The 27,474-nt window shown below is 43.8% G+C and overlaps 1 protein-coding gene across 1 annotated transcript in view; it reads left to right on the top strand.

Moving 5' to 3' along the window:
- BUB1 (BUB1 mitotic checkpoint serine/threonine kinase) overlaps positions 1-27,474 on the top strand; it is an 850,308-nt gene that overhangs the window by 239,202 nt on the left and 583,632 nt on the right. The window contains exons 12-13 of the mRNA XM_085611813.1: positions 11,155-11,280; positions 21,703-21,813. Coding sequence (XP_085467939.1) covers positions 11,155-11,280; positions 21,703-21,813 — 237 coding nt within the window. The remainder of the gene's footprint in view (positions 1-11,154; positions 11,281-21,702; positions 21,814-27,474) is intronic.

The raw sequence follows: 27,474 nt of genomic DNA on the forward strand, positions 1-27,474 counted from the left end.
TGTATCCTCACACATTCCTTTTTCCTTGGCCCAATTTGCAGGGCCCGCAACATACATGCGACTTATAGCATCTCTGGCTGTTTCTTTCGCTACCTCATCCGCAAAAGCATTCCCGCGACCAACATCATCAGTAATCCTCTTATGTTCACTACATTTTGATTGCTATCTGGGTAGGCAAAGCAAGTGACTCAAGAAGATCAGTTACCAACTGACCATGCTGTATTTTAGTACCGTGGGAGGTAAAGAATCCTCTTTCCTTCCACAAACGACTAAAACTATGTGCCACACCGAATGCATACTGGCTGTCGGTATATACATTCACTCTCTTCCCCTTAGATAACACACACGCTCTGGTCAAAGCTATCAGTTCAGCTGCCTGAGCTGAATTATGTCTGTTGCGTGCTGTCTCCACGATTGTATGCAAGGTGGTAACAGCGTAAGCTGAAGTTGTTTCCCCATCAGGGAGTTTAAAACCAGAACCATCCACCCATAGGATCCCATCCGGGTCCATTAGTGGTGTATCTTTCAAATCAATCCTACCTTTTGTCTCCTCTTCAGTACGGTGAAAACAATCATGTTGTTACTGAATACCTTTCTCTTCTGGAAGAGGTAACAATGTGGCTGGATTTAAAGTGTTACATCGTTTGATGTGCACATGACTAGCCAAGAGTGTCAGCTCATACCCAGACAAGCGAGCACTTGTAAGATGCTGCGTTTTCGTCCTATTTAGCAAGGTATCCACTGCATGTGGTACCATAACAATAAGAGTGTTATCTAGCACCACTCCAGCAGACTGACAAATAGAAATTGCTGCTGCTGCTGTAGCTTTAAGACAACTAGGCAATGCCTTGGCTACTGGATCTAATGTAGCCGAAAAGTAGGCACATGGCCGCTGCTTGTCTCCAAATCGTTGTGTTAAGACTGACAACGCACAACCCTCTCTTTCATGGACATAGAGCGTGAAGGGGTTACTGTAATCCGGAGTACCCAACACAGGAGCAGAGCACAGAGCAGCACGTAAATCAGAAAAACTCTTCTGACATTTGTCAGTCCAAGGAAGGGGTTGGGGTGTGTCTTTCAAAGTGAGTGCCAACAAAGGTTTAGCCAACAAAGAAAAATTTGGAATCCACTGTCTACAATAAGAGGTAATGCCCAGAAAGGTACGCACTTCTCTTTGTGTGGATGGCACAGACATTTGTGCAATTGCTTGAATACGTTCTGGGGTCAGTCGCCTTCCCTCCTTCGACACGAGAAGACCTAAATAGGTAACCTCTTGGCGGGCATGTTGTAATTTAGAAGGTGAAACCTTATGGTGAAGGTCAGACAAGTGACGCAATAGTGCAATAGTCACGTTCTTGCAAATATCCTCTATCAGTAGCAATCAATAAATCATCCACATACTGAATAAGGGTAGCACCTGACGGCAAAGGAAAAGCATCAAGCTGGCACTTCACAGCTTGGCTATAGATGGAGGGACTTTCACAATAGCCTTGGGGTGCGCGCTTGAACCGGAAACTTCGGCCTCCTAAAGAGAAGCCAAAAATATCCCTACTCTCTTCAGCAATGGGTATGTGTGAGAAAGTGCCATCTTTCTTGCATGGTATGCCCCCACTTTTTGCTAAATTGCTGAATGTACTTCGATTGAGTGTACCCTGGGTTCCTGCCAATCAGGTGCCCAGGGCCTATGTTCCTTCCTTAACCACACAAACTCCAAATTGGCAAACCCTAGCCACATGTCAGCCCCTAGTAAATGGTACCCTAGGTACCCAGGGCCTTGTGGCCAGGGAAGGCCTCTAAGGGCTGCAGCACTCATTGTGCCACCCTCAGAGGCCCTGTACCCTTACACACACACACTGCCCTTGCAGGCTGAGTGTCTGGGGGCAGGACAAAACAAAGAGTCGACATGGCACACATCCCTGTGTACCATGCCCATCACCTACACTGCCAAGGCATATGTCAGCCACCCCTCTAGCTGGGTGCATTACGCCTATGGTGAGGGCACAGGAGCAGGAGCCCTGTGCCCCTACAGTACCCGGGTCCATTCCTGGGCACTGTAAGTGCAGTGCTGTCATTGAAGAGTACATGGTGCTGAGAGCTTGTCAAACACGAGCTCCACAGCACCAAATTGGCAACACTGAAGCCTGGGAAGTTTGGTATCAAACTTCTCAGCACATTGAACCTACACTGATGCCAGTGTAGGATTTAATGTACTAAGCACCCCAGAGGGCATCTTAGAGATGCCCCCTTACAGCTAACTTGCAATCCACGTCTGCTCTGAGGCTGCCCAGGCTGCCACACAGCAGACACGTTGCTGGACCCCTGGGTGGGAGAGCCCCTGCTCTCCCGGGCCTGCAACAATGCACATCCTGGGTGAGGTGAGAAATCTCCTCCCCCAGGATGAGCAAAGGGAAGCTTCAAAGGCAGGCCGCCATTTGGAGTTTCCCCAGGCCACTGCAACCCCCCACTCTGGCGGGAAGCTTGGCCGGAAACCCCATACAAGGACAGGGGATGTGCCAGCCTGCCCACCCCACCCCTCAGGTGGGGGAGGCGAGGTGAAGCACATCTCCGGGCTCTCGCCATCTTGAAGATGGGAGGCCCTACCCTATCAGGATTAGGCTACTGCCCCCCTCCCACAGGAGAGAGGCAGGATAGGGGGTGTACCCACCCCAGGACAAGGACCCATTGGTCCCTGGCCTTCACCTACCTGTAACGCCCCTAAATCTAGTATTTAGGGGCACCCTGAACCTTCCTTCCTCAGATTCCAGATAGAAAACTACAAGAAGAGCAAGAAGAATAAAGACCTGCCCTGCAGCTGCTAAAAAGAGAAGAAGACACCAACTGCTTTGGCCCCAGCCCTACCGGCCTGTCGACTCTCGAACCTGCACCAGCGCGGCATCTCTCGTGGCCAGCAACCTCACCAACCCCGGAGGACCTGGCTACCCTTTTGGCTCTAAGCCCCTGGGACTCCCATGAGTAGAGGCTCTGCTCAAGAAACCTATTTTTAACCCCTGGCAGCAGCCCGGAACCGCGGACCCAACACACTCTGCACCAGCCAAGCCTGGCCAGTGCCGGAGTGGACAAAGACCCTGAGGACGACCCCACGGCGACTGTGACCCCGAGTGCGGCACCCAAGGACCCCCCTCGACATCCCGGAAGAAGCCTGCAGCCTCAGAACCGAGTGCCACCCCAACCGCGATCAACCAGAGGGTAAGATTCCCCACGTCAAAAGGCACCCCTGCACCCGGCGCCCTGCGGCCCCCTGTGCCCAATCCCGGGGTACCCACCTAACCTACAACTACCCAACTTACCCCTCGAAGTGGTGGTGGCACCGGCAACATCCTCGTCCCCGAGCCTGCAGCCTTTTTCCAAACCGGAACATTCCCATTGATTTCCATTGAGCGCCCGAAGGCTCAAAAGCACCCTGCACCCAGCCGCCCGAGTGGCCCTGGCCGTGCACTCTCTACACTAACCTACTTCCCCACTTGCCCTGAGTAAGTGACCAGGAGCCCAGCTCCCACAGCCGCGTGGCTTGCCAGACAGCAGCCACCAACCAAGGCCCCCCTATCCCTCATAGGATAACATTGGGCCTAACTCTCTCTGCACCCGGCCGTCCTGAAACCGCTGAGGGTGAACCAACTGTACCTACCTGACACTGGGGGACCCCTGAGTCTATGCCCGGAATTTCAACTCTGCCAGTCGAGTACTTACCCTTAAACCGCTAACTTCATTTTCCTCATAGGGTAACATTGACTGGCTTTTTCTTCAAAAATCTTCTAGGTGTGAACTTTTCAAAACTGCAAATATTCACCAAAAATCAGCCAAGTGACAAAAACGAATTTACTCACCTGCTCCTAGGTGAGCTCCCAGTGCTGGATCTTGGTGCCCAGCCCTGACTCTGAAAAGTGACCACAACTATACTTACCTCTAACTCATTTTTCTCCCATAGGAAACCATTGTCTGCTTTTCTGTGAAATTTCTTCTAAGTGTCTATTTTTGCAAATTTGAAAAATACTCTTAAAATCGTACCATTTCTGCAAACGAAATTACTTACCTGTTTTTGATAAGGACCCCAGTTCTGGGTCTAGGTACCCAGTCCTGGATTACTAAAGTAACGACAAAGTACTCTACCTGCAATTTGAATTTCTTGCCATAGAGATCCATTGAATGTTTTCTTTGAAATATTTTTTAAGTGCTAACTTTTGAAATGGCTAAATATTATTTAAAAATCATTACAGTTATTAAGTCGACTTTCATCACTTGATTCTGAATACTGACCCAAGGCTGGATCTAGGAGCCAGACCTGGAATTCCAAAAGTAATCTGAAAAGTAATTTATTACAAATAGCCTGAATTTACCATTGAGCTCAATGCATTGTTATGTTTAGGAAATAGGATTGTTTATTGCAACCAACTGTGACTGTTTACACAAATGTATTGCTTAAGACAAAAGTATTTATATTCAACCTCTTTCTGAGAAAGTATATTTTTACCCCCTTTGTGGTTCTAAAAATAAAACAAGCATATATTTTATATATATATATAAACCATTGGCCTGGAGTTCAGTTATTGAGTGTGTGAAACCATTTGCTGACTGAGTGTGTACAATAAATGCTTTACACTGTCCTCTGGTACTGCCTTACTGCTCGACCAAGCTACCACTTTTGAGAGTAAGGTCATACCTAACTTTGACCTCTATCAGCCTCTGGGGGACTGTGGACTCTGTACACCCTGTACCTATTAGGGAACAGTATATACAGAGCCACTTTCTCACAGTATGCTGAAGAAAGCATTTTTCAGATCAATAACAGAAAACCAAGCTGCCGAGGCAGGTATCATAGTTGACAGGGCAGTGATATCTGGAACAACAGGAAACTGCGGTACAACAATTTTATTAACCTCCCGGAGATCAATTACAAAGCGATAAACAGGAGGCTGAGAAGAATCAGTGCGTTTTAAGAAACGGGAGAACAGGACTATTGCATACATTTCCCCTCGTCTCCTCAACCACACCCTTCTGAACCAAATCATAAATAATAGCAAAAAGCGCTCTTTCACCATCACTGGGAATTTTGTATTGAGGGATGCGTGGCAATTTAGCATTGGGCTTGAGGGTAACGACATAGGGTGGGATCTCAAGACAACCAACATCATTTGGACCCGTAGCCCAAATTGTTGCAGGGAGAGAGAGCAATTCAGGTGGAAATTGATCTTTAGACAAATACATTGGAGAAGTCAGTTTCTGCCCCAAAGCGAGATGTACACCAGAAGGAGAACAGTATATCGTTGCATGCAATCTTTTCAATAAATCAAAACCCAACAGATTTTCGCCGCAAGCAGTCGTTAAAAGAAGCGGAGCTTCCAAATCATAAGAACCAATTGAAATAGGCAGAGGACAAGAGACCCGGCTATGAACTGGGGCACCAGAAAATCCTACGGATACGTTTGTTAAGCCAGACAAAGGTGCCCCAGGGAGTTTGGAGTGAATAATAGAACTTCTCATCGCACCAGTATCTAAAAGAAATGGCTCTGAAACACCCATTGTAGTGACATTAACATAAGGCCCATTCTGATCTACTGGAATCGATACAACTCCCTCACTTTGTCTATGGCTGTCCTAGTTAGCGTGAAGACCGTCATTCTCACCTTCAACATAGTAATCGTCATTGTAATACTGTGTAGACTGAGTATTTTGCTGATCAAAGTAGTTCATAGAATGTGGAGGTGGAAGGGAACGCTGTGTCTGGGGCGACATACCTCGACCTCTACCCCTGGGCGCTAACTGGGAACCACCACGACCTCGTGGAGTAGATAGTCCTCCATTACGCTGTAATAAAACCGGGCAGCCATTCTTAAAATGACCTTCCTCCCTACAATAGGCGCATTGGTTAGGACCTAACAAAGGCCGCGGAATATAGGGCTCATGCTTTTGAAACACCCTCTGAAACTGGAGAGGCTGTTGAAACTGGCGCTGAGCAGAGCGAGGAGGATAAGCTTGTTGCAGAAGAACCTTCGTTTTTAATTCTTTAGTCTTTTTCTCTTGCTTGTCTCTTCCCTCTTTGTCCCGGTTTTCGTAATATTGAGCAGTAGCCAATATCTGAGCAGAAGAAGAAACAGCCCATGAACTTTCAGAGTCTTTTAATTTATGTGACAACTCGGGGAGCAAATTAAATACGAATTTATCTACAAATAATCGCTGTCCACCCTCCGTAGTCCTATCCTGACCACTGTGATCAATAAACGTCTCCTCAAAACGAGTGAAGAAATCGGAGACACTCATCTTTCTTCTGTCTACACGCAGCTAATTTATCCCAATTAACTCGTAAGGCGGGCATCATTGTTTTCATTAAAGTAATAATCCTACCAGGGAGTTCTGTGATCAAACCATCAGGCTTAGCACCACCCACTTGTGCTTTATCCGAGGCAGTTATAGCAGCCCATGTACCACCCAATTCTTGAACATGATCCCCTCTACGAATCCGAGCCCATAACGCTTGTGGGACTACATTTCCCATCAACATGTCAATATCGGCTAAATTCATAATACAGGCATCAACAGTCTGGGACAATTCTTTATAGTAACCAGCAGGGTTTTTACGGGGATCCGGTAAAGATTTGTTTGAGGGCCAAAACATCAGATCTCTTCCAGGGGACATGTATCCATATACACTGGAAGTGAGCGGGAATATCTGGATTATTACCTGCTTGCGCAACCTCTTCCCTCCATATCGGAGGAACCTCTCTCATTGGGTAATGTTTCAATGTCTGCCGAACAGCAGGATCAGAATCAAGAAAAGTTTGTGAAGAAAATAAGGACCTAAAGGTAACAAGTGTCCTTACGGCGTCCTCAACCTTAGAACCCACAATGAGTCCTTTATCGAAATTAGCCTGAACATCCAACAGACCCTGGGGAAGTAAACCCAAATCCATATCCTCCCATCCTTTAGCAAGAGTGTCACACATAACATTAAATACATATCTCTGCGTGGGCGCATCCCACTGATGAAAGGTGATCATGATATCTTTCACACTATACTGGGGAACCTTCTCGATCCATTTGCGAGCAAGAGAGTCCAAAGCCACCCGTTCGTCGGAACCTGGAAGTTGACTACGAGACTGTCTTCGAGAAAAAGCCGGAGACATGTTCAGAGTCCCAAAGAAAGGGGACAAAAAACCAGAGACAGTATCTGTTATTCGTTTGCGCACAGTGGGAGAATTAGACATAAGGACAGGGGACAAGGTATTAGGCGATACAGGAGAGGAACTGGCAGTTATAAGGGGAGCCGAAGGCAAAGGAGATTGATGTTCAGGAGATGGAGACAAAGGAATCGGTGGCACAGGAGGTGGGAGTGGCAATACCAGAAGGGGTAAATGTGGAAGAACCGGAACAGGTGGGGGGGACAACAGGCAACTGAACAGGTTGTAACAATGGGGGTGCATTAGCACCTTGTACATAGGGTGGAGGCAATCTCAATAGGTGAGACATCAAAGGGTCTTCCTCCAGATCTTGCCTTTTATTAGGCAACACCGGATAGCATCTATCTATTGCCATACGATGCTGCCTCTCTGAAATTTCCATTGCATTATCCATCTCATTATCTTTAAACTGCTGGGCAGCCTGTATAATCGTCATATTTTGTGCTTTCTTATCTCGTTTTGCCTGCTTAATTTCTTTCTGTTTGGCTTCCTTACGCCAGAGGCGGAAAGAGTCAAACATTGCCGGCCGGGCTTGTCTTTTGAACAATATCGCTTCCAAATTGTCTAATATGTCAGGCTCAAAACTACCATTCTGTGGCCACTGTAGAACGCCATCGTTCTTCGTGTATCGGATCCATGCCTTATTAAAGGCAGTGGGGCAGACACCATGTTTTGAATAAAGCTCATAGGTGGGAGTTCCAACCGTAGGAATCGGAGAAGAGTCCTCCAGCCGGGAATCCCTATTACAACCAAGGCAACAGAACTTCCTAAACTTACTCAGACCAGGCATCGTTATTTCACTGGACTGTTCACAAACATCAAGGGGTTAAATCAAATAATACAGCACAAACGTACTCACCCCTCGGCTTCGGCTTTTGAAATAGCCGAATCAAAGACCCAAATCAGAACAAAATAGTGGGAGCTACCCACCAATACTTCTTACGCCAACAGAGGCCCGTCTAATGTCTCGCGATACCAAACATCATCAAAGGGACCAAAGCAGGGCGGCAGTCAGGGCAGCAGCAGTCAGAAAGGAGAAACCGCGCTGCAAAAGACCTTTGGACCACTTCGACATACAGGGGTCGCTTGACGTGGTTCGCGATTCCTCCAGAATTTTCTTGCGGGGCTCCTCACGATCCTCAGGCAGAACTGCTACCTCTGAAGCTGCTCAACGTTGGGCGCCAAGTTGAAGAACCGGGACCTTATGGGCCTGGCGGCGCAGGGTACGCCTTAGTCTCCTGAGTTCACCTGCTTTGTCGAACAGAGACACGGGACACTCCGTTAGGCGTAGAAGATAAGGTTTATTAGCTGCAGCTAAGTACAGTTATCCCAGAAGTACACTCGGTATGTTCTTAGGAGACTGCCACTTTACTTTGTGGCGCACAATCTTTTATAACACACATGTTCACAAAGAACACTCCCAATGCATACAGGGTTAACCAATGAGAAGAATGCGAAAACAAGATATTAAGTAACTCAAATAAGCCTCTCTTCCAACTGTGTTTGTCACCCTTCCCCACAAGTTAATCAGTGGTAGTGTTTATAATTCGACTTGCAGGTGGCAGGACCCATTTGTATACCCCGGAGGACAGTTGTGAAATGAGAGAATACGAGTAAAGAATAGCAAAGGCCAGAGGATAAGATAAAGTCAGGAAAGAATAGTGCGAACCAACAGATAGTCGAGACAGGGATCAGTCAAACCAGACGAGGATTAGTGGAGTTGGCCAGACCCTGACACCAGCTTTAAACAGAGGCAGGAGGTTATTTGACACTTTGCAGTAAGAAGAGGGAAAACAACACCTCGTTCACCGTGCTGCCTGAGTGAGGGCAACACAAAATGGCGGTGGGACACAAAATGGTGGCTAAATACGAACGGGATCGGAAAACTGAATTACCTCACAGTAGATGAATTTTGTTGTAAATAGAAGGGCTCCAATATTTCATCCACTTGTCCTACATGCATGGCTAATCATGAACACCTTAGAAATGTTTTTGTTTTTCTGCCCCGAGTACATTGAGATCAGATTTAGTTGGCTAATTCCAATATGTCATTTTATTAATCAATCATTTAAGAGACACCATTCAAATCCTCGGAAGTGATCACCGGGAGTGGCTAATATTGCCATGTCCAAATATCCGTTGTATGCCTGGAGATTAAGAATCAGGAAGATAAAATTCACAATAAAATAATGAAAATTACTTTGTTGTAATACATTTTGTGCAATTTTATATTTTACCTACTCAATGAAATATTAGATTTTAAAATGTTTAATATGGCATTAAGAATTTTAACAGAATGGGCTAACCAATATGATTCCACAGTATTTGTAATGGTTAATGTTGCAACAATTTATTGACCAATTATTAGTGTATACAATATTAATTGGCTAATTACTGTGGATCTGATCCAGAGGCGCTGTATCGACACTAATCAATTTCTCAAATAGTTTTTATACTCCCCCCACAGGGTTTTATAGGTTATTGTGAATGATAATAAATTATTGTACAGGTCTGTGAAAGTGATTGAGTTTTTATGTTTTTTTTGTAAAAAAACAAATGGATATTTCTACTACTAGTACTGCTTCCTACCTGAAATGGTTGCTCGCTATCTTTCGGACCCTACTTCTCTGTTGCCTGGCAATCCAACCACTTACCATCTACAGCATTATGTTACTTTCTCAGTTGGGATTCTCATTTAGAGAACCTGCTTTGTCACAGCAAGAACAGCTTGGCATGTAAATGAGCTGGAGTTCAGATCCATAGGTCTAGCCATGAACACCTCCCTCTCACAGCTACAGGATCCGCAGGTGCAAGCTTCTATAGGCAACATCCCCAGTGTTTTATGTGAAGAAGCAATGCGGTGTCTCCTTGACAAGTTTGTATTAGGACGTTTTGCTCATCTGGGCCTGGTGCATAGAAAACGATATTGGGGATTCTGCAGGCGATTTGCTTCAGAAAATGAAGCAAATCGCCTGAGCAGACTCTGTTTAAGTGATGAGTGGGAGCTACCACAAAACATTGTGAGCATGATCTTGAACTTGTGTGAAACTCTGACACATTATCTCTTAGCAGTGGCCAACATCAGGATGTGTCCTTGTCATTGTATCCCATGGAGACGTCCCACTCACCTCAGACTTGTTGAGCCTGGTGTGGTTGTTTGACCTACAAAAGAGACAGTTATTGAGAATTATTGCTTTCATACACCCAGCGTTATTGCGTGGATGAGCAGGACCGAGTGCAAACCAGTTTTGTCCTTCCAAGTTTTCTATCTTAATTTAGTAGTATCCATGATACTCCTTTTTGCTATGCTATCCCACGGGGTCACAGATTTAATATGCATGAATTACTATCTATTAGGAGTACTAGTAAGTTACTTTCTCTAGCATTCTGTTGAATAATATTAGTTCCTGCAGATTACTTGTCACCCTCTTTTAATCTACCATTTGCATGCTTTGCCTCTCATTCCATGCAATGGGTGGGAAAATGGGGCAGAGCGAGCATCACTAGCTCAGACTCCATACATGTAACTAATGCCCAATTATTCTGGATTGTTTGGCTTTTAGTGGAACTTATGCTGAAGAATCTGCCGGAGCTAGCTTTTATCTATTTGAAAGAAAGCTACCAAAGGCAAGTATCTCAATCTTTGGTAGATTAATGGGCTGATAGGTTGGTTATCGAAGGGGAGGTAGCGGTACTTTGAGCAGTGTAAGAAAATACAGATGATTGAGTTGACATGCTGAAAATGTGTTTTTATATTGCGTTTTCAAAACTTCATTTACCACATAGTATATGCATCCAGGTACATAAACTAAACAGGGCTGAAACTTTTTGTTGCATGCATTTAAGCTGTGATAAAGTCAATGGTCTAAATACACTGTACGTACATTGTACTTAAAGGATTAATGGTTTATCATGCAGAATTCAATTAAGAGCTTTATTGAATTTTTGTTGTTTGTTTCAGAATTACTAGTTGGCAGTTCATCAGCTTGGAATGCGTCCCAGACTTTTGCAGCTACATCAGAGATATTGAGCCATGGAACTTCACTAGTGCTGCCTTCACCTACTATTAACACAAAGGAAGCTCTGGGTAATGAGTCATGGATAACCGTGTATTATGATCTTTTCTGCGGCCTGACACCATTTTACTATTGTGAGGAAATGGGGTGTATTATATAGTGTGTTTTTGTGGCCGCCCTGTGTAATACGCTACCAACCCATTTAGTACTAGTCTGATTTCATTTGTTAAACCTTAGCTCAATCTTGGGTTGCTGTGGCTCTGAGCAGTAATGCTTACACAGAGGAACAAGTGTAAGGCATTTAAACAGCACCAAAACAATTGGAAAACAGACAACACTACAGACATATTACACCAATTTATAAAGTCTTTATTTTTATGTTTATATGGCCATAAAAATTAAAAAGATCCTCCGGAAGGTTCTGCAGATATACATTCTACAAGAACAAATTGGGCGACTTTTCTTTCAACCCGCAAACCAGCATTGGCAAATTGAGTAAAAACTTTCAGGCTGGAATGTGGTTAGTTAGTTTGTGGTTGGCAAACTCCTTCAGAGAGCCATTCAAGGGGACCAGCAAGGTCCAACAAATGTTAACACTTCAAGGAACTGGGGTGGTGGAGTGAGCTAAAGAATGATGATGGATTAAACCCAGATCAGTTGACTGGGGGTGAGTGTTTGGTTTGCTCAAACGCTCTGTCCATCATCCCCTTTGGTATCACCACTTCAAGGAATGCAGTCTTCAGTCCAATTGCTGCGTTAGTCGCCCCCTGACCATTGACTTTTATGGAGCAGTCCTGATGCAAGGGATACAGGAGGCTGAAGATGCTGTGCAACATAGATAAGTATCGGCAATGAAACTCCTCCATTGAGGAGTGAAATACACTCTTATCTGCTTTCAGCATTGTTACCAAGGTTACTCACATCCTCAAGGGTCGTGCCCCATGGTGTAGCCTATTCGGTGTGGGTTCTGTAGATACTGATCTATATTGTCTTTGTCTCCCACCTTTATTTTCATTACATGATAAATGTGACAATGTGCCGGCCTTCTTTTACTATCATGGCTATAGTGTTTGACTACAGGGCTACCCCATTATTATGTGAGGTTCCACGTGGAGTTTAGCCTCTCCCACAACGGGGTAAGGAATGAAAGTTCATGATCCTGTATGTATGTGTTTTTATGGCGAACATTAATAGCGATTTGACTGTGAGCGAGTGACACGGATGTTCCACGAGTGTTCTACACTACACAAATCTGTGGGTAATATTAGTATGCGACAAATTGCCGCCACAACACGGTTTTGAACACATATTAGAGTGTGATAAAGATAAACCGATTGCATTTCACACACACTCTATAGGCATGTTTGTTGTTGTGCTAATCACCCTCGGACAAATATGACACTGGGTGTCGTCACTACTTACTACGTGCAGCTATGGATACCAAATGAACACTAAAACAATGGCATGCTTTGTTATCTCTTTATCTTTCCACAGATGGAGTGACCATACTTAACTTTAAGTTGTGATAATAAAGGAGCAGCTACCTGCTCTTTTTTTAAAAGTATAGGGAAATTCCCTTACTACAATTCCCAGAAGGTACAACGTCTTCGCCCTGGAGAAAGTCCAGCACCTCTAAGGGGCATTAAGTGGACTGAAAAAACATGTTGGCATTAGGGTCTTAGGACCATAATATCCCATAGGACCGTATTTTCTTCCTTTTTAATATCCCTGGCAGATCCAAGAATAAAGGGAAACTGGGATCTGTCTGTGGATTTTTAATCTTTATCCCCCTGGCCAAACATTTCTCTAAGAGCTCCCTGAAATACTGTTGAGCCCACCCTGACTTTTAGGCTTCAGGGTGTCCCGATAATGAAGCATGATACCACTTAGGGTGTGTGAGGGAATATAAAACAAAAGGACTTGCCTCCTTTTCTACCCACAAGTGACTTATGATCCACAGCTTCACATAGGGATTTTCCACCATTGTTAGTTCAGGATTCATCTATAACAGTAACTGGATAATACGGTTAGGCTATCAGGGGAGAATCGGAGGTGGCAGGTTGCCTACACACGAGTGAGCAGGTTAAGATGAGGGCTATTTGCATCACTGAGGCTATAGCATCTTTGAAGCTAGGCTGTGTCCTTGGCTACTACCCGAGTCATTCTGCTAAGGAGATCACGCATCCTCCCACCAACTGTTACCTTTGTTCCTGGGAGTTCTTCAGACTTACTAGCGGGGCATCCTATTGTCTCTGGGCACAACAGTAGCCGAAAAATGGCTACCATAGGTCTTAGCTAACAAAATGGTGACTTTCTAAAGTCCCCTTCCTCTTAAGTTACTTTAAATACGATCTCAGCAATGCGTCTGCATTAATGTAACAATTTGTTACCTTAGAGTATTCTCTGTGCGTAAGTAGAAGTTAGCCCTTAGCGCAGTGGCTAGAGTAACTCCATGTAAGCAAATGGGGCCACCGGCCTTACTTCAGGGGAAACTGCTATTTTGAGTTTTCACTGTGAAGCCATGTTGACCCCCAAGAGGAACATACCTTGACTACTATTTAGCACCCTGCCTTGTTGGCCACCATGTTTTTTCCTGCTAGTGACTTATAACTCGGGTCAGGCGCGCAAAACCCATTGGGCTCACCGGGCTTCAGCCCCCCCCCCCCCGTTGTGTGCGTCAGCCTGGCTGAGACAGCTTCGTGGGCTGGCGTATGTCTAATTGCAGCCGCACCCGAGTACTTCACAGGTCTTTAAGGCATTTACTCGTTAATGAGACTTTTGTTGTGTTTTCACCCCTTCTTACAGCCACTCTGACTATGGCTGGAAGAATTAGCCCCCCTGAAATTTTTTTCTCTAGCACCAGTGGAGACATTCCATATATTTGAAGCAAAGAATCCTAAGGACTGCAGTTCAGTTCACAAAACTTTATTTTGCATCATTTCCGGTATAGAAAAAGTGCTCACATCACAATAAATACAAACATGTTGCAATACATGGACTTGGTTTTTAGTAAATGCAATAATTGATTGATCACTACAGCTTGTACAACAACGCTCCTTTCCAAGAGTTGAAAATGTTTTGATGACTAGGTCCAATTGGCGGTGGGACCTGGTAGAGTTGAGCGTCACAGATACAGGACTCTAGTTTGGAAAATTATCTGATTTATTCACCAGTGCGCACATGTGTTGAGCCCTCATCGCCTTCAGTAAGGATATATTGTGTTTAAAGGGGCAGTGGAGATTTGATATTCTATTAGAAACTAGATTCGAATTGGTGTGACAAGGCCTAAGGATGGAGGCTCTGGGCCCAGTAGCAGTAACATTTGACATAGTAGCCCCCCCCCCCTTTATATTCTACCAGATTCCAAAAGCCACAGTGGTCTCCGCCCTCCACTGCAGACAGCATACTGTCCCAACGTTCAATTTCTGACCTAATTAATTTTTTTTCATGCAAAGAGCTTCTGGGCTTGAATTTTCCCAGGATCCTGGCTTCTGATTGCTGAAAATAGGGCAGATCTAGCATTCTTACACTCTTTACAACTGTGAAGGGTCTGAATTGCGTTTTCTTTTCAAATTCCACATAGAAGAAACCCTTGTGATCATTAAACAGCTTATTGTGAAGTAGACAGATGGCGATGGAATTCTCCTCCCCACCACAATCCCACCCCAGGCTGAAAAAGTTACCTAGGCCAGGGAATACATTTTACCCATCCGCTCCTCTTGGTTCTTCATGCTTGCCCACTTCACTGTACGCATGTTACTGGACACACTAACCATAGAATCTAGAGTGTCTACTGGGCAAGACTTTAAGCCCATATTGGCGAGGTCTACCTGAAGTGAGAAGGCATTATGGTCCTTATCTATGTAAAAATACGCCAGCGAAAGTATACCAAACTTAGATTTTCTCATATCCTGAGGCCCCTCCTGATCACAAAGTACGCAGGGGGATGTAGTTCCACCCCAGAGCATGCAGTGAACAACTCGTGCGGGCGCAGAACCGCTGATGAAGGCTCCCACCATTTTACAATTCATATATAGTTAATTAATCCTCATAAAACCACCTTCGTCTTGCATTCAGGTGACTTGTAGCCAAAAGCTCCATAAATTACATTTAAAACATTTTGGCCTGGAACTTTAAACTAGTATATTCAGTACCACTTTGTGTATCTTATACTTGCCTAGCCATAATACATAAAGGAGAGTTCTATTCAATCAGTTACAGCTAGTTCGGCTTCCCAGGAAGCCATTGAAGGATCCTATTCTTAAAACTCACTTTCCCCGAGCCATAAGTCTAAAGTTCTTTCCTGCACTTCATGGCTGACCAAAGCAAAGTAGCGAGTGCAAAGCACGCCAGAGCATCCTCAAGCTGTTGAAAGTTTAACAGTGCTAACCTATATTGAGTAAAGTTAGCACTATGCAAATAAGGTACTATTTTTCTTTTTCGTTTGTTAGGAGTAGATTGAGCAGAAGAATGTGCTAAACTAACTGAACAGATATGCCGTCGCAAGGGCACAGGGACAGATTTTTGTGTGAGTAGGTATTTGCCGGAAAGCCCAGATACGAGGAATGAGATTTAAGCAAATCCTAACCAGGAATACATCTATAGGGACCTCATCTGGGCCAGGGGCTTTCAACGAACTAGATTGTGCTAATGTTAACGTTATCTCGGCCAATTCAAACACTAAATGGGACTTATTCTTTTCCTCTACTTTGGGGTTGATATGACTCAATTTCTTTATAGAACTTTGAAAGATACTTGGGAAGGGGGTCACCCATCCAGCTTCCTTGTTGTGTGTGTCTAATTAAGAGCCATCTGCCTCTGTTAAAAATGGTGTAGCTAATGAAGGGGTTACGTCCTATATAGGTGGCCAGGTAGGGCGTGAATAAAGTTTTACAAAAATTAGAACCTGGCAACCATTTTTCTCTTGCTGGTATTTATTTCAGCAGACTAAGGGCCAATATTTATAGTCATTGGACCTGGCTACATTATTTCGCCATGATTTATACATATTTTAGAAAAACATTTCAACAATTCTAACCGTCTGAAAACATGAAGTGATACACTTTTAAGTTTAAACCACAATTGCTCTGTGCTGATTTTCCAAACGGTCAAAACATTAAACATTCATGAACAGTGCATTTGTCAAATGAAACAATTGCGTTAAAGATCCGTGCCTATGTAAATCATACAAACATTTGTGAAATTACACTAGTACATAATTCCTATGTCTATTCAATGTAGGAGCACTCTCATTAAACCCGATGGCTTTCCTCTTTTTAACAGTTGCTCACTTTGAGGAGAAAATTCGGTATCTGTGGAGATAAATCAATGTGCATAGTCCCTCTGCAGATTCTATAATTAATTTTATCAGTCTCCATCAAGGTAGAAGAAAAAAAAAATGCAGACGCGTTTCAAATCCTTGTTTTACTCAAGGGATTATTTTCAGGGCAATAACAGGGTGTAATCTGGATTATATTGATAAAGTGTCTTCCTGACTTGAAAGATGAGTTTCTTGTAAGAATTCCCGTTTTTGGAGTTGCTGTCACTTTTTGAGCATTTTAAAGGTTTGCTTTAGGTCCGATCTTATTCGTGATGCAGCGGGCCTCACTGTGACCTTGTTAGACCAGAAATGTCTGTTCGTTTTATGCTTTAGTTTTCGAAATCGTAAACTTGTGTGCGAGTTCTGTTCTGTTAGAGGCCTGATGAGCCCTCGGTGACGCTGTCATATTAAATGTTTTATTTGCACAATGGATTGGATTACTCTGGGGCTCACTTTCACTGCCTGCTGATTCCTTCGTGTCTGCTTTTCCCTTTAAAAACAGAGCATTCACTACATTCCAAATTCCTCTACTGTCTCGTTTCTATTGCACGTTCCAAATATACCCATGCTGCCTCCCTTAAAACCTTTAATGTATTCACTCTAGCCTTCCTATATTTAGCCCTCATTCCTCAAATGAGGGGAGTATCTCTAGGGGCATGTAAGGCATTATGTAGATTTGATAGAGCATTTGTACATGATGTGTCAAAACACCGTTCCATGAGGGGTGAGGGGCGGGGGGGGGTTTCATTGGAAATGCTAATGCCAGATGTCAATTTTGGTTATTACCTCAAATGCTAGTTTTGCATCTTCTGGGTTTACATACCGGTGTAGGCAAGTCATGATCTCAGCCTGCTTGCATTGCAGACCTTCAGGGGGAAAATTACTTTATCTACTTTGTCCCGTTTTAGTAGGTATTCATTTTTCCTCACTAATAATGGTTTTGGGACTTTTTTCTAGTTCATTCATAGGTTTACCCTCCCATTTCAAGTCAGTCCAAAACAACTTGATCACTAAACCCTGAAAATGTTACCTGCATATTTGCTGGTCGTCCATTAATTGTTTCCGATGTAGTTATATAATCTATTGTAGACCCTTTATCTATACTTTCAAATGTCAGATCCATGACACCGGTAAGTGGATTTATGGTATTTAAAATGACCTGGTTCCATGTTATCAGCGGCCTATTCTAAGAATTCACATAAGTACAGTGTTCGAAGTGGACCATAATGTCACCTTAACAGTCTGTTATCATCCTTCAGACAGTTCTCCATATTTTTTTACAACATTTTACATTGAAATCACCCACCCATATAAAATCCAGGGGTTTGCAATGGTGCAAAGTGATTTCCCTATTCACCTGTTAAAGGATTCAGCCACCCTCAAAGTAATTGTTATACAAATGTATTATGAGAACATCATTATGTCTATACCACTCACACACCTGGAAAAGGAAGTAGGGTGATTTATTCCCAACTTTCAAATTTCTGATCTTGGTAGTATTGGCCAGCAATGTCAAAATTCCACATGTTGGCCCTGCCGGACCTAGCTGAAATCGCTGGAGATTGATAGGAGAGGAAGCCATCTAAAAAGGATGAGCCCACTTCCCACGTTTCTTGAAGGCATATTATATCGTAATTAGTTGCCTCTCTCATTCAATCCAGATTATCCTTTTTTTTCCGCTACATCCTGCTCTATTCCATGTAACTAACCTTAACGAGTCTATCCAGCGCACCTCCTTCTTCTTTTTTTAAGGGTACTTCCCTAGGCTTCCCATCTCCAACTGTCTTTTAACCATTAATATCCAGTCAGTCGCAGTCCTTTAAGTTCTCCAAAGGGGCAGATCTATTTCTGAGTGGGATCTCCTCGCTTATCAATTGAGGGATACCTCGCTGGTTGGGATAGCAACTGGTAGTGGGTTTTCCCCTCTGACTTCTGGGATCTTTGTGGTATATAAAAGTAGACTAATGGCAGAGCAAATATCTGAGAGTATAAGGATGGTGCAATTGGGAGTTGATATAGCATGTTGCTCACTAGGCCTCGACTATTTAGGTTCACCACAATGCCATCCCCCAATATTATCTGCGGTGCAGCACCCACTCACTTTACTATTCTTGCCATTAAGATATGCCCATGCAGGTCAAGACCCCCCTGTTTCAAACCTTGACAACCAGTATATTGCCTTCCCCATAAGTTGCTCAGTAGTCTGAACCTGGGACTGTCTCATCTCTGGTACATTTACCAATACAAAAGCATATAGGGAAGCTTCTGGTGGCAAATCTAGTACTTGCACCCTTTGTGACCTCCCTCTCCGGTCTTCCCTCCCTGCTACTCCCACTACCCTTACTTTTGTGGCAGTGTCTAGAAGCAATGAATGGGTAACTGTTTGTTTTATAGGGAGACTAACCAAATTAGGGGTTGTGTCAGTACTAGAGCCTGGTTGGACTAGTTGTGAAGGAGCATTACCTATAGCTTGATTTAGGTGAGTTAAATTCCCTCTATGGCAGACATCTGGGTGTAGTTGCTACCAGTGACCTGCTGCTGAATAGGTTGTTGTGACCATAGCTAAGCCCATGTGCATGGCTTCACTACTCGCCTCCAGTATTGGTACAGAAGTTTTTGATAGTGGATTCAAGGCACTACAAAGTGTATTAATTTACGTGTTCTTAATTACCCCTGGATATTTGTGATAATTGTTGCTTTGTTAATTTTAATGTGCTTAAAAAAAACTGTAATTGTAACGTCAAAATGCCTTCCAATTTAGGACAAACATCGTCCATATTCACAGATAACGGGGTCTGTTCCAGTCGTTTTCTTGGGTTAAGGTGCACTATTTTGTCTAGTCCCACCTCTGTTTGTCTTTATTGGGGCACAAGATAAGACCATGAGCAGCTATCCGTGTTGAGCAGATTGTATTTCATTTGGGCTGTGTGGTGGGGGGGGGGGGGGGGTGTCAGTCATCACCTCTGGTCCCAAAGTCTCATTGCTTACCGGCAGCGGATAAATTTCAGTAGTGAGCTGACCACTTATTAACTCCTCAATAGAGAGCTGCCGTTATGTGAGCTCTCTCCTTAGTTAAGACGTTTCCAGTTCTAACCAGCAATTCGAGTGTGTATATTTTCTCCTCCTGTACCGGACGCTTGCCCCCCCGCTACCCCGCCACCTCCCATGGCTCTTGTCTGAGCCACATCGAGATCCTGAATGTTAGAGAGGTGCCTCAGCCTCTTCCGGGTTATGAGGGGCGTGGACGGGCATGCTCTTGGCCCAGGCGTGCCCCGCACTGCGGGGTAGCGTCTCGCATACAATAGCATGTTCGGTGTTGCAGGGGCGGATGGGGCTTGTGGTGACCCAGTGGTGTGGGCAGCTTCAGCACCGCTTTTCCCCCTCTTCCTCAAGGCACGAACTAGCACCAGCACTTCAGTTAATGTAGAGTGCCTTGTTATATACACTCACACGCACGCAATCCAACAAAACAGTCCTCAGCGGGGGGTTCACAATCCAGCTGGTGCACACTGCGAAAACAGGACCAGTTTTCGCACTTTTATTCGCATCAGTTGAAAAAATACGAGGCACTCTCCCTCAGTGTTTCAGTAGTTTATTCAAATCATCTCTGAGGAGAGAGATAATTTGAATATACTACTGAAATATTCAAGGAGAGTGCCACGTATTTTTTCAATTGATGAGAATATATATGTTTGTGTGTGTATATATATATATATATATATAGACTTAAAAAACCATAGGTTTCACACATGTTATAGTTAGCTGGACATTTCACTTGTAAAAAACCAATGAAATTCCCCCGTTTTAGTTAGTTCAGATAACTATAACTCGCGCGCCCGCAATCCACTGCTGATGACGTCACATATTACATCACTCATAACATGGTCAGTGGCATCACTCATGACATCATCCTTGTGATAGAGTGGCGGTCGCGCGAGTTATAGCTATCTGAACTAACAATGACGGGGGAATTTCATTGGTTTTTTTCGAGTGAAATGTCCAGCTGACTATAACGTGTGTGAAACCTATGGTTTTTTAAGTGAATATGTACGCTTTTTTAAATACTAAGTTATGTATGTATTATATTTTTTATATATTTATTTTACAATAAACTACCTATGTATATAGTTATAGATTGACTGTATCCTGTAATATGGAATGGCTCGTTTAAAATGTTTTTTTTTTTTTTTAAATGTTTTCCACCGTGCGCGCACCCCGCGATTTTTTTAAAAAAAATGTTTAATTTTTTTTTCAGCCTTCGGGGTCCTTCAGGGACCCCATGACAAAGGCTAGGGGGTCAGAAACTCTCTACCCTGCCCCCTTTTCACGTTAGCCACCTTCCTTTTTCCCTGTCGCACACAAAACAAACAAAATAGCGGCCGACACTTCCTGATTTCGACCGATTTGAACGTTGACTGACATGTAACCACCAATCAGAATTACGCTCGTGCACGTTGGGGTGCGCGCACGGTGCGCACACTGTGCGCGCCTATAGATATTGAACAGATTGACTCCATATATGCAAAAGGCACATGCCTGACCTGAGGACTACCTCTCTGCCAAATTTCAAGTTATTCTGTTCAGCCGTTCGAGCTGTACCTTCGACGAAAGGTCCTATGGGAAATATGCATGGGGAGAAAGCGTTTTGGGACCCCCCTATTTTCTCGGCCGCCGCTTGACGAATCGCCCCGAGACTTTCAGGGTAGGAGCTGAGCGGAGCGCCCCATTAGTTTTGAAAATTTCGCGAGGATTCGTCAACCGGCGCCAAAGTTATTTAAAATCGAATTTTCAGACTTCCTATGGAAACACGGTCCTAACTATAACTATCTACTGGCGACCGCCAGTAGATAATATATATGTGTGTGTGTGTGTGTGTGTGTGTGTGTATTTGAGCTCTTTCAAGAAGTTTTGATGGTTATCCATGACAAATTCAGAGGTGTAAATTGTTTCCAAGAGTCCTTTGCATGTTATCCCTCCTTTTTATTCATTTTGATTTGATGTATTAATACAACTGTATGCACTTCTCGCATGAGTATTCATTTTAAGTATAGCTTACCCTGGATCATCTGATTTACTTTGAAGTTCCTCGTATTACTTTCACTTAAGTTGACAGTGTGACTTATAAAGTGTGGTCTGCCATAACATTGTTTTTACCTTTGTTCTTTTGTTGCAGCTTACTTTCAAAATATGTTTACCCCGCTACCATGCTCTGAAATAGAAGAGGATATTGTTGCGGTGGATCAGGAGAGTGAAAATGACTTGGAGGCCATTTGGAAAAATGACTGTACGTATCCCTGCTTGACACAATAACAGTTATGTCTTACTGTCTGATGTATTCTTTATAGGGATATAGCCACCGTGGCCAGGTAGACTTTGGTTGCACTTTTAGACAGGATAATTCAAAAATCTTTGTGTGAATGATTTGCATTCTTCCATCTTGTCGAATCTCATTTTAGGTTTCACCCTCACATACGGAAACAGCTCATGGATTAAAGAATTTTAAATGCAAAGATTTGTGCCTTTTTCCAAAGGCAAAGGAACCAATACAAACATTTGTTAAAAGCTAAATTCGTAAAGCCCATTCTCTGCTTAAAGGTTTGAAACTCCTCTGGTAGTGGTGAGGTTGGAGTTTGGGTGGAGGGAACTCCGGGGTGGGGATTGTGGGAAGATTCATTGTGAGCAATTTCTGTTGCCTCCTTTCTTTTAAAGTTTAGATCAGGTCTAGCTATAAGCAATTCATTCTGATGGACTCTGGTGAAGACCCTTGTTGAAGAAAACCAAACTGACTGTTTGCCACTCTGAAGTATCGATGGGCTGAAATTGTTTTGGCAGGTTTTGCTTTGTATAGTTTATACTTTCTGAATCTTTTACAACTTGCTCATGGAGACCAAAATTAATGTAAGTGCTGCTGTAGTCTTTTTTTTCTTTCTTCTTTTTTTCTTTACATTGACGAACATTATTGCTTCTGCGAGGCATTCCTCTAATCAAGCCACACCCTTCTTCCACGTGTTGCTGATAACCAGTGGCGGCTGGTGACATTTGAAAGTGGCAAGGCGTAAAATAACTGTCGTTCTGCACTGTGGCGAGCGAGCGTAACAAGCGAGCCCGAACAACCTACAGGGGTTCCGGGAGGGGAGGGGGGGAGGGGGGCGGCATTTTGAAAAAAGAGTGGACAAATGGTGCATTTTCAAGCAAATGCGCCTGACCTGCACAATGACACCGTCAGACCAGGCACCCTGTCTTCTGTGGTTTTACTGCCCCCATAAGAACAACTTTTCAAGTGCTCAGTGACAAAGGCCTGCCAGAAATGCTCCATCTTCTACATATGGGTGTCTCATAAAGTAATCAGAAAAACTCCCCCTTGTGACTAACATTACTGAACATGTTGGTATTGTTACTAATTGCAACCGAACCGCACTGTCCAGTGTTTCACGCATATATATATCAGGCAGCGCGTGAATACTTTCAGCATAAAACTGAGTTAAAATATAATACAGGTCCCCAAAGGAAGCAATAAAACGCTGTATAATTATTCCTGGGTGTCAAAAAGCAATGCGGAATGTGTAAGAAATGGGAGACCCGGCCACTGCTCACACGGAGAGATCATTCTACTGCTGCAAGAGCCATCATTCTCTGAGCCTGAGGTGCTTTTTAAAAACTGTTCTTCAGGAGCAGTTTATTATTACGAAACGCAACAGAAGGAATGCAAAATTTTTCGAGTTCCAGCAAGTGTTGTACAGGTGTTCCATGACAGATGGTAATATTTTTTTCTATATTCATTCAGCATTTCATCTGTTAAAAAAAAAATGCCTTGATTGATTGCTGTAGTCTGAGTAAAGTGCTTGCCTCGTCGACATAATGTAGTCAAGCATATGTTCCACAAGAAAAGACCCTGTAACTGTAAACGTCTTCAAAAATCGATTACACACATTCTAAGAAAGCGCGTAAGCTTTAATTATTATGATTTTAATTGGACAAATCAACACTCATTTCTTTGAACCATGAAATGGGAAATTGATCAGCATGCGTTGTTGGGGTACAAGCATGCAAATGACCTTGAAAACAATGTCAGCTTCGTTTAATCGATATGCTGTGTTAATCAGAATATAATATAGCTGTATACTCCCTTGAAGCCAATATCACCAGGGCGCGCTGATAGGAAATTTTAGATTTTCTTAATATTTCATAACAGAGAAGTTGCCCTGGTAGGAACCGCTCTTTCCAGCTACCGTGCAAAACATTCAACAGGGCACAGTAAATAATACCAGGAAACCGTGAAGTGAATTTAAGAACGAAAAACAAGTCTCAGGTTGAAGGTGCAGGTGTACTAATAAAATGACACCTGCTCCTCGCACAAGTTGAATAGTTTTAACTGGTTTTGTGCAATATCACAGTCTTAAGTGAGTGCGCGTGCCCCTGGCATGTTGAAATGGGAGTGTCTGTAATTCAACATACTGCAATGAGAATTAATACATGCTGCGCTCTCGGCTGAATATTGCTACCCACAACCAGTGAGAAGACAAATGCTGGTTAGTGCCAACACATTCCCTATCAGAATAGTAATGGAAACTATCCAATTATCAATACTGCATCTGCATGGCACACTTACATCCTTGTCCTAAACTCCGCCTATGGGAGTCCCGTGTTTTTTCAAATGGTGTACTTCGAAATGTCTATTATATTGATATTTGGATATCTCTTGCAGAACCCCAGGCAACGTAGACACCAATTAAGGGCAAAATCGACCAGCAGAGACAGTGGCTTCTGTAGAGCTAAACACTTCTGGGGTTGAGCTGGAAGTGGTTTAATTTGGGCCCATACACTTTACAACTCGCACTAAGGGTGGTTGATGGCACCATCTCTAACCCCATATTAGAGTGCACAGAATAAATTAATCTCGAGGCTACGATTTTCACATAAATAAAATCTTAAAATTGGTTTCCTCACATAAACTTATGACTACACTTGAAGCTCATTTTCAGCATTTTTTTAAAACCACACGTGGTACTGGGAAAACTGCAACAGTCTGCTTTCCGGGAGAAATTTTGTATTGCCTGGTGTTAAAGAAAATGCTATCCTTAAGGGGAAGTATAAGAGTAAACATCCCATCTAACAGCACACTTTCAAAAAGTCAAATCTGCCTTTTCTCCCTAAAAAGCACATAGTTGTCAACTCTGTAAGCAAAGTTCCACAAATTGTAAACTCTGAATAGCGGCGGAGCTGTCGTACAGCAAAATGGAGGGTCAATTGCTTATGGCCTCATCCCAGTCAGAGGGACTTTCATTAGTTATGTGCTAATTCCAACATTAATTTCTTCAAAAACTCTCCACCAAATGCAGAAGGCGTTATCATGGGGCGGAGGGGAGGGGCTGCACTGGATTCAAAATTGGAGGAACTACAGATGACAATTTACATTGAAAATACATTAAATACCCTGCAAGTCTATCTAAGAATTTTAAGAACTGTTGATATTATACTAACTGGTTAGTGAGCTTAGACTGGGTGGTTAGTAAGTAAACAGGGTGAGTATTTTGGCGATCATGAAGGGAAGAGTTCAAAACATGTTCAGAATACAGATGATCGATAACAGTACCACAATCCCTTTCTCCCACTACATACACAGCAAGCAACCAGAAATTAGATAAAGTGATTTGGCCAGAATCACAAGATGCTGACCCGACGCCAAGACTCGAACCCTGTTTCCCAGCTCCATCGCTGGCACCTCTAGACATAGCGCCACATCCTCTTTTACTGTTGGGTAGGACGCTGGTGTTCTAGTTTGTAATTGGATGTCTCATTAACAAAGATGCACGTGCTGTGTTGCATTCACATTTGATCCCAATTACAACTTATTACATCTGCTATGAGAGCTCTCAACTGCCGCCTGTTCATAATTTCGAAGGCAGGTGTGAGTGACTATTACACATTCACAACCTAAGCATTTCCCTATGGTGCAAATGCTAGCCAGCGGTGGCTTGCATGAGACTGATACTTGAGGTACACTCTTCAGTTCTAATGTCAAAGCGAGTAAACCCACCCAAGGTTAAGCTGCGTAAAAAAGGAAATATTTACGTAAATTACACAGAAAAATGTCACACGATATTCCGCTTTCCCCTTGCTTGCACCGGGTGGATTTGGTAAAATAATTTCACCCGTAGGTCATGCTTATTTAGTAAACATAGCTTTCCATGAAGACCTATGCGTGTTTGCGCTACTCCTGCCCTGTGCCCCCCATCCCCCCAAGCTTTGCCTAGGTAACGTGGAGGTGTAGTGCTCCACCTTCAATAGCGATTTTCTCACTACACTTGCATTAACTTTCAGCACAAAATATTGTTTTCTTGTGAAAGTTGGCACAGGTACCCTAGCAAATATATAGTAAACCAGGGCTTGTGTTTGTGGAGTACAAACGGCAGTATTTAGCGGTAAATTGCGTAATGTGGACACTGGAGAACAGTGATCTAAGCCTGGCTTCTGACCTCCATCAACACTGTGACTGGATCTGAATGTCTAACTCCCTTTGTCACCACTGGCAGGGCCTAGAAACCGAGAATAGATATGTAAATACTTCAAAGCATACAAACCTATTAAGAAATTGGAAAGTCCAGCAAACCGTTCGGGTTTCCATTCCCACACTGTGATCTGCAGCAATCTTGTGGACGCTAGCATCCAACACTGCTTTCACTCTTGCACCACGTTCTTCCCCAGCTGCGGCTCCTAAATCTCCGGGTGGGGGTGAATAAAAAACTTCGTTAACTTACCTGATCCCGGTCCCGCGCCGCCACTGTCTGCGTCTAGTTCCAGGGCCGGTCCGGACTCCGTAACAGGTCTGGGCTGGTCCGGAGCAGGAACAACTTCAGACTGCGTGGCCGGTGTCTCCCTTTCAGCCAATCCAGACGCTGCTTTAGCAGTGCCAGGATTGGCTAGGGCACGGATACGGCGTGCCCACTTGGAGACCGGAGGGGTGCGACTGCCTCTCAGGTTCCCCCCTCCCTCGCTCGCCTACCGAAGGTATGTAGTGGCTAACAGAGCGCATGTACGGGCTGGTCATAAAAATAACCAGACCAAACCCTAACATGCGCACTACGCGCCACTGTCAAACCCCCTTGAGTGCTGCCGCAGCCCCGCCCCTTCAGCGGCCGATTGCCACGCGTGTGTGTCCCAGCAGCGCGACTTGCGCGAGAGTGGAGGAGTTGTCAAATTGCTTCATTTGCACGCATTTAGGGTGATGTGGCTAGTGGGGCAACGCCCCAGCGCCCCTAATGGACGCACCGCCTCTGCTGATAACAGATTTTTTTTTGGTGGTTCAATTTATAGTCTGTCTTCCTTTGCCCACCATTTAAATGACTCCACCATTAACCTTTACTGAAACTGTTCCCCTATTTCTATCTCCTCCTTCCCGGCAGATGCTGAAGCATTCTGAGTGCCGGGGTCACTCCTGGAGTAGCTGTGCGCCGTATAAATCCAGTCCTATTCATTCATATGCTGAGCAATTGGTGTTCCTGCACCTCTTTACCCCAAAATCTTTTGAGTGCGACTAGGTCAGTAAAGACTGCTGCCACTAGTAGTGGTCTCTGTGTGAAGATAGTATTCTGAAAAGAAGAAATGTAGGTCAATATTTACAGACTTTTTCTTGCCTGCCTTACATTTCCAAAGCATTGGAGACTGTAGTCGCAGTGAGAAGAACTAGCTGTTAAGAACGGTCTTTTCAGTGACTTGCGCTCTTATTGCAGTTGTGAAAACCTGCTACTAATTTTTAGGGAAGTGTTACTAACTGCAGAGGATAAAGGTCCATCTTACCCACTAATGGTGCTAGATCTCAGCATCAATTGATATAATGTCCATAAAACTTTATTGGAGGACCTTGGCCAAGTATGCAAGAATAGGATTAACTCATTTTGCCTGGTTGATATCCATTTCGGACAGTTTCACTTGAAATAATAAATTA

Source organism: Triturus cristatus, chromosome 6, assembly GCF_964204655.1.
Source record: "Triturus cristatus chromosome 6, aTriCri1.1, whole genome shotgun sequence".
Taxonomy (NCBI): Eukaryota; Metazoa; Chordata; class Amphibia; order Caudata; family Salamandridae; genus Triturus; species Triturus cristatus.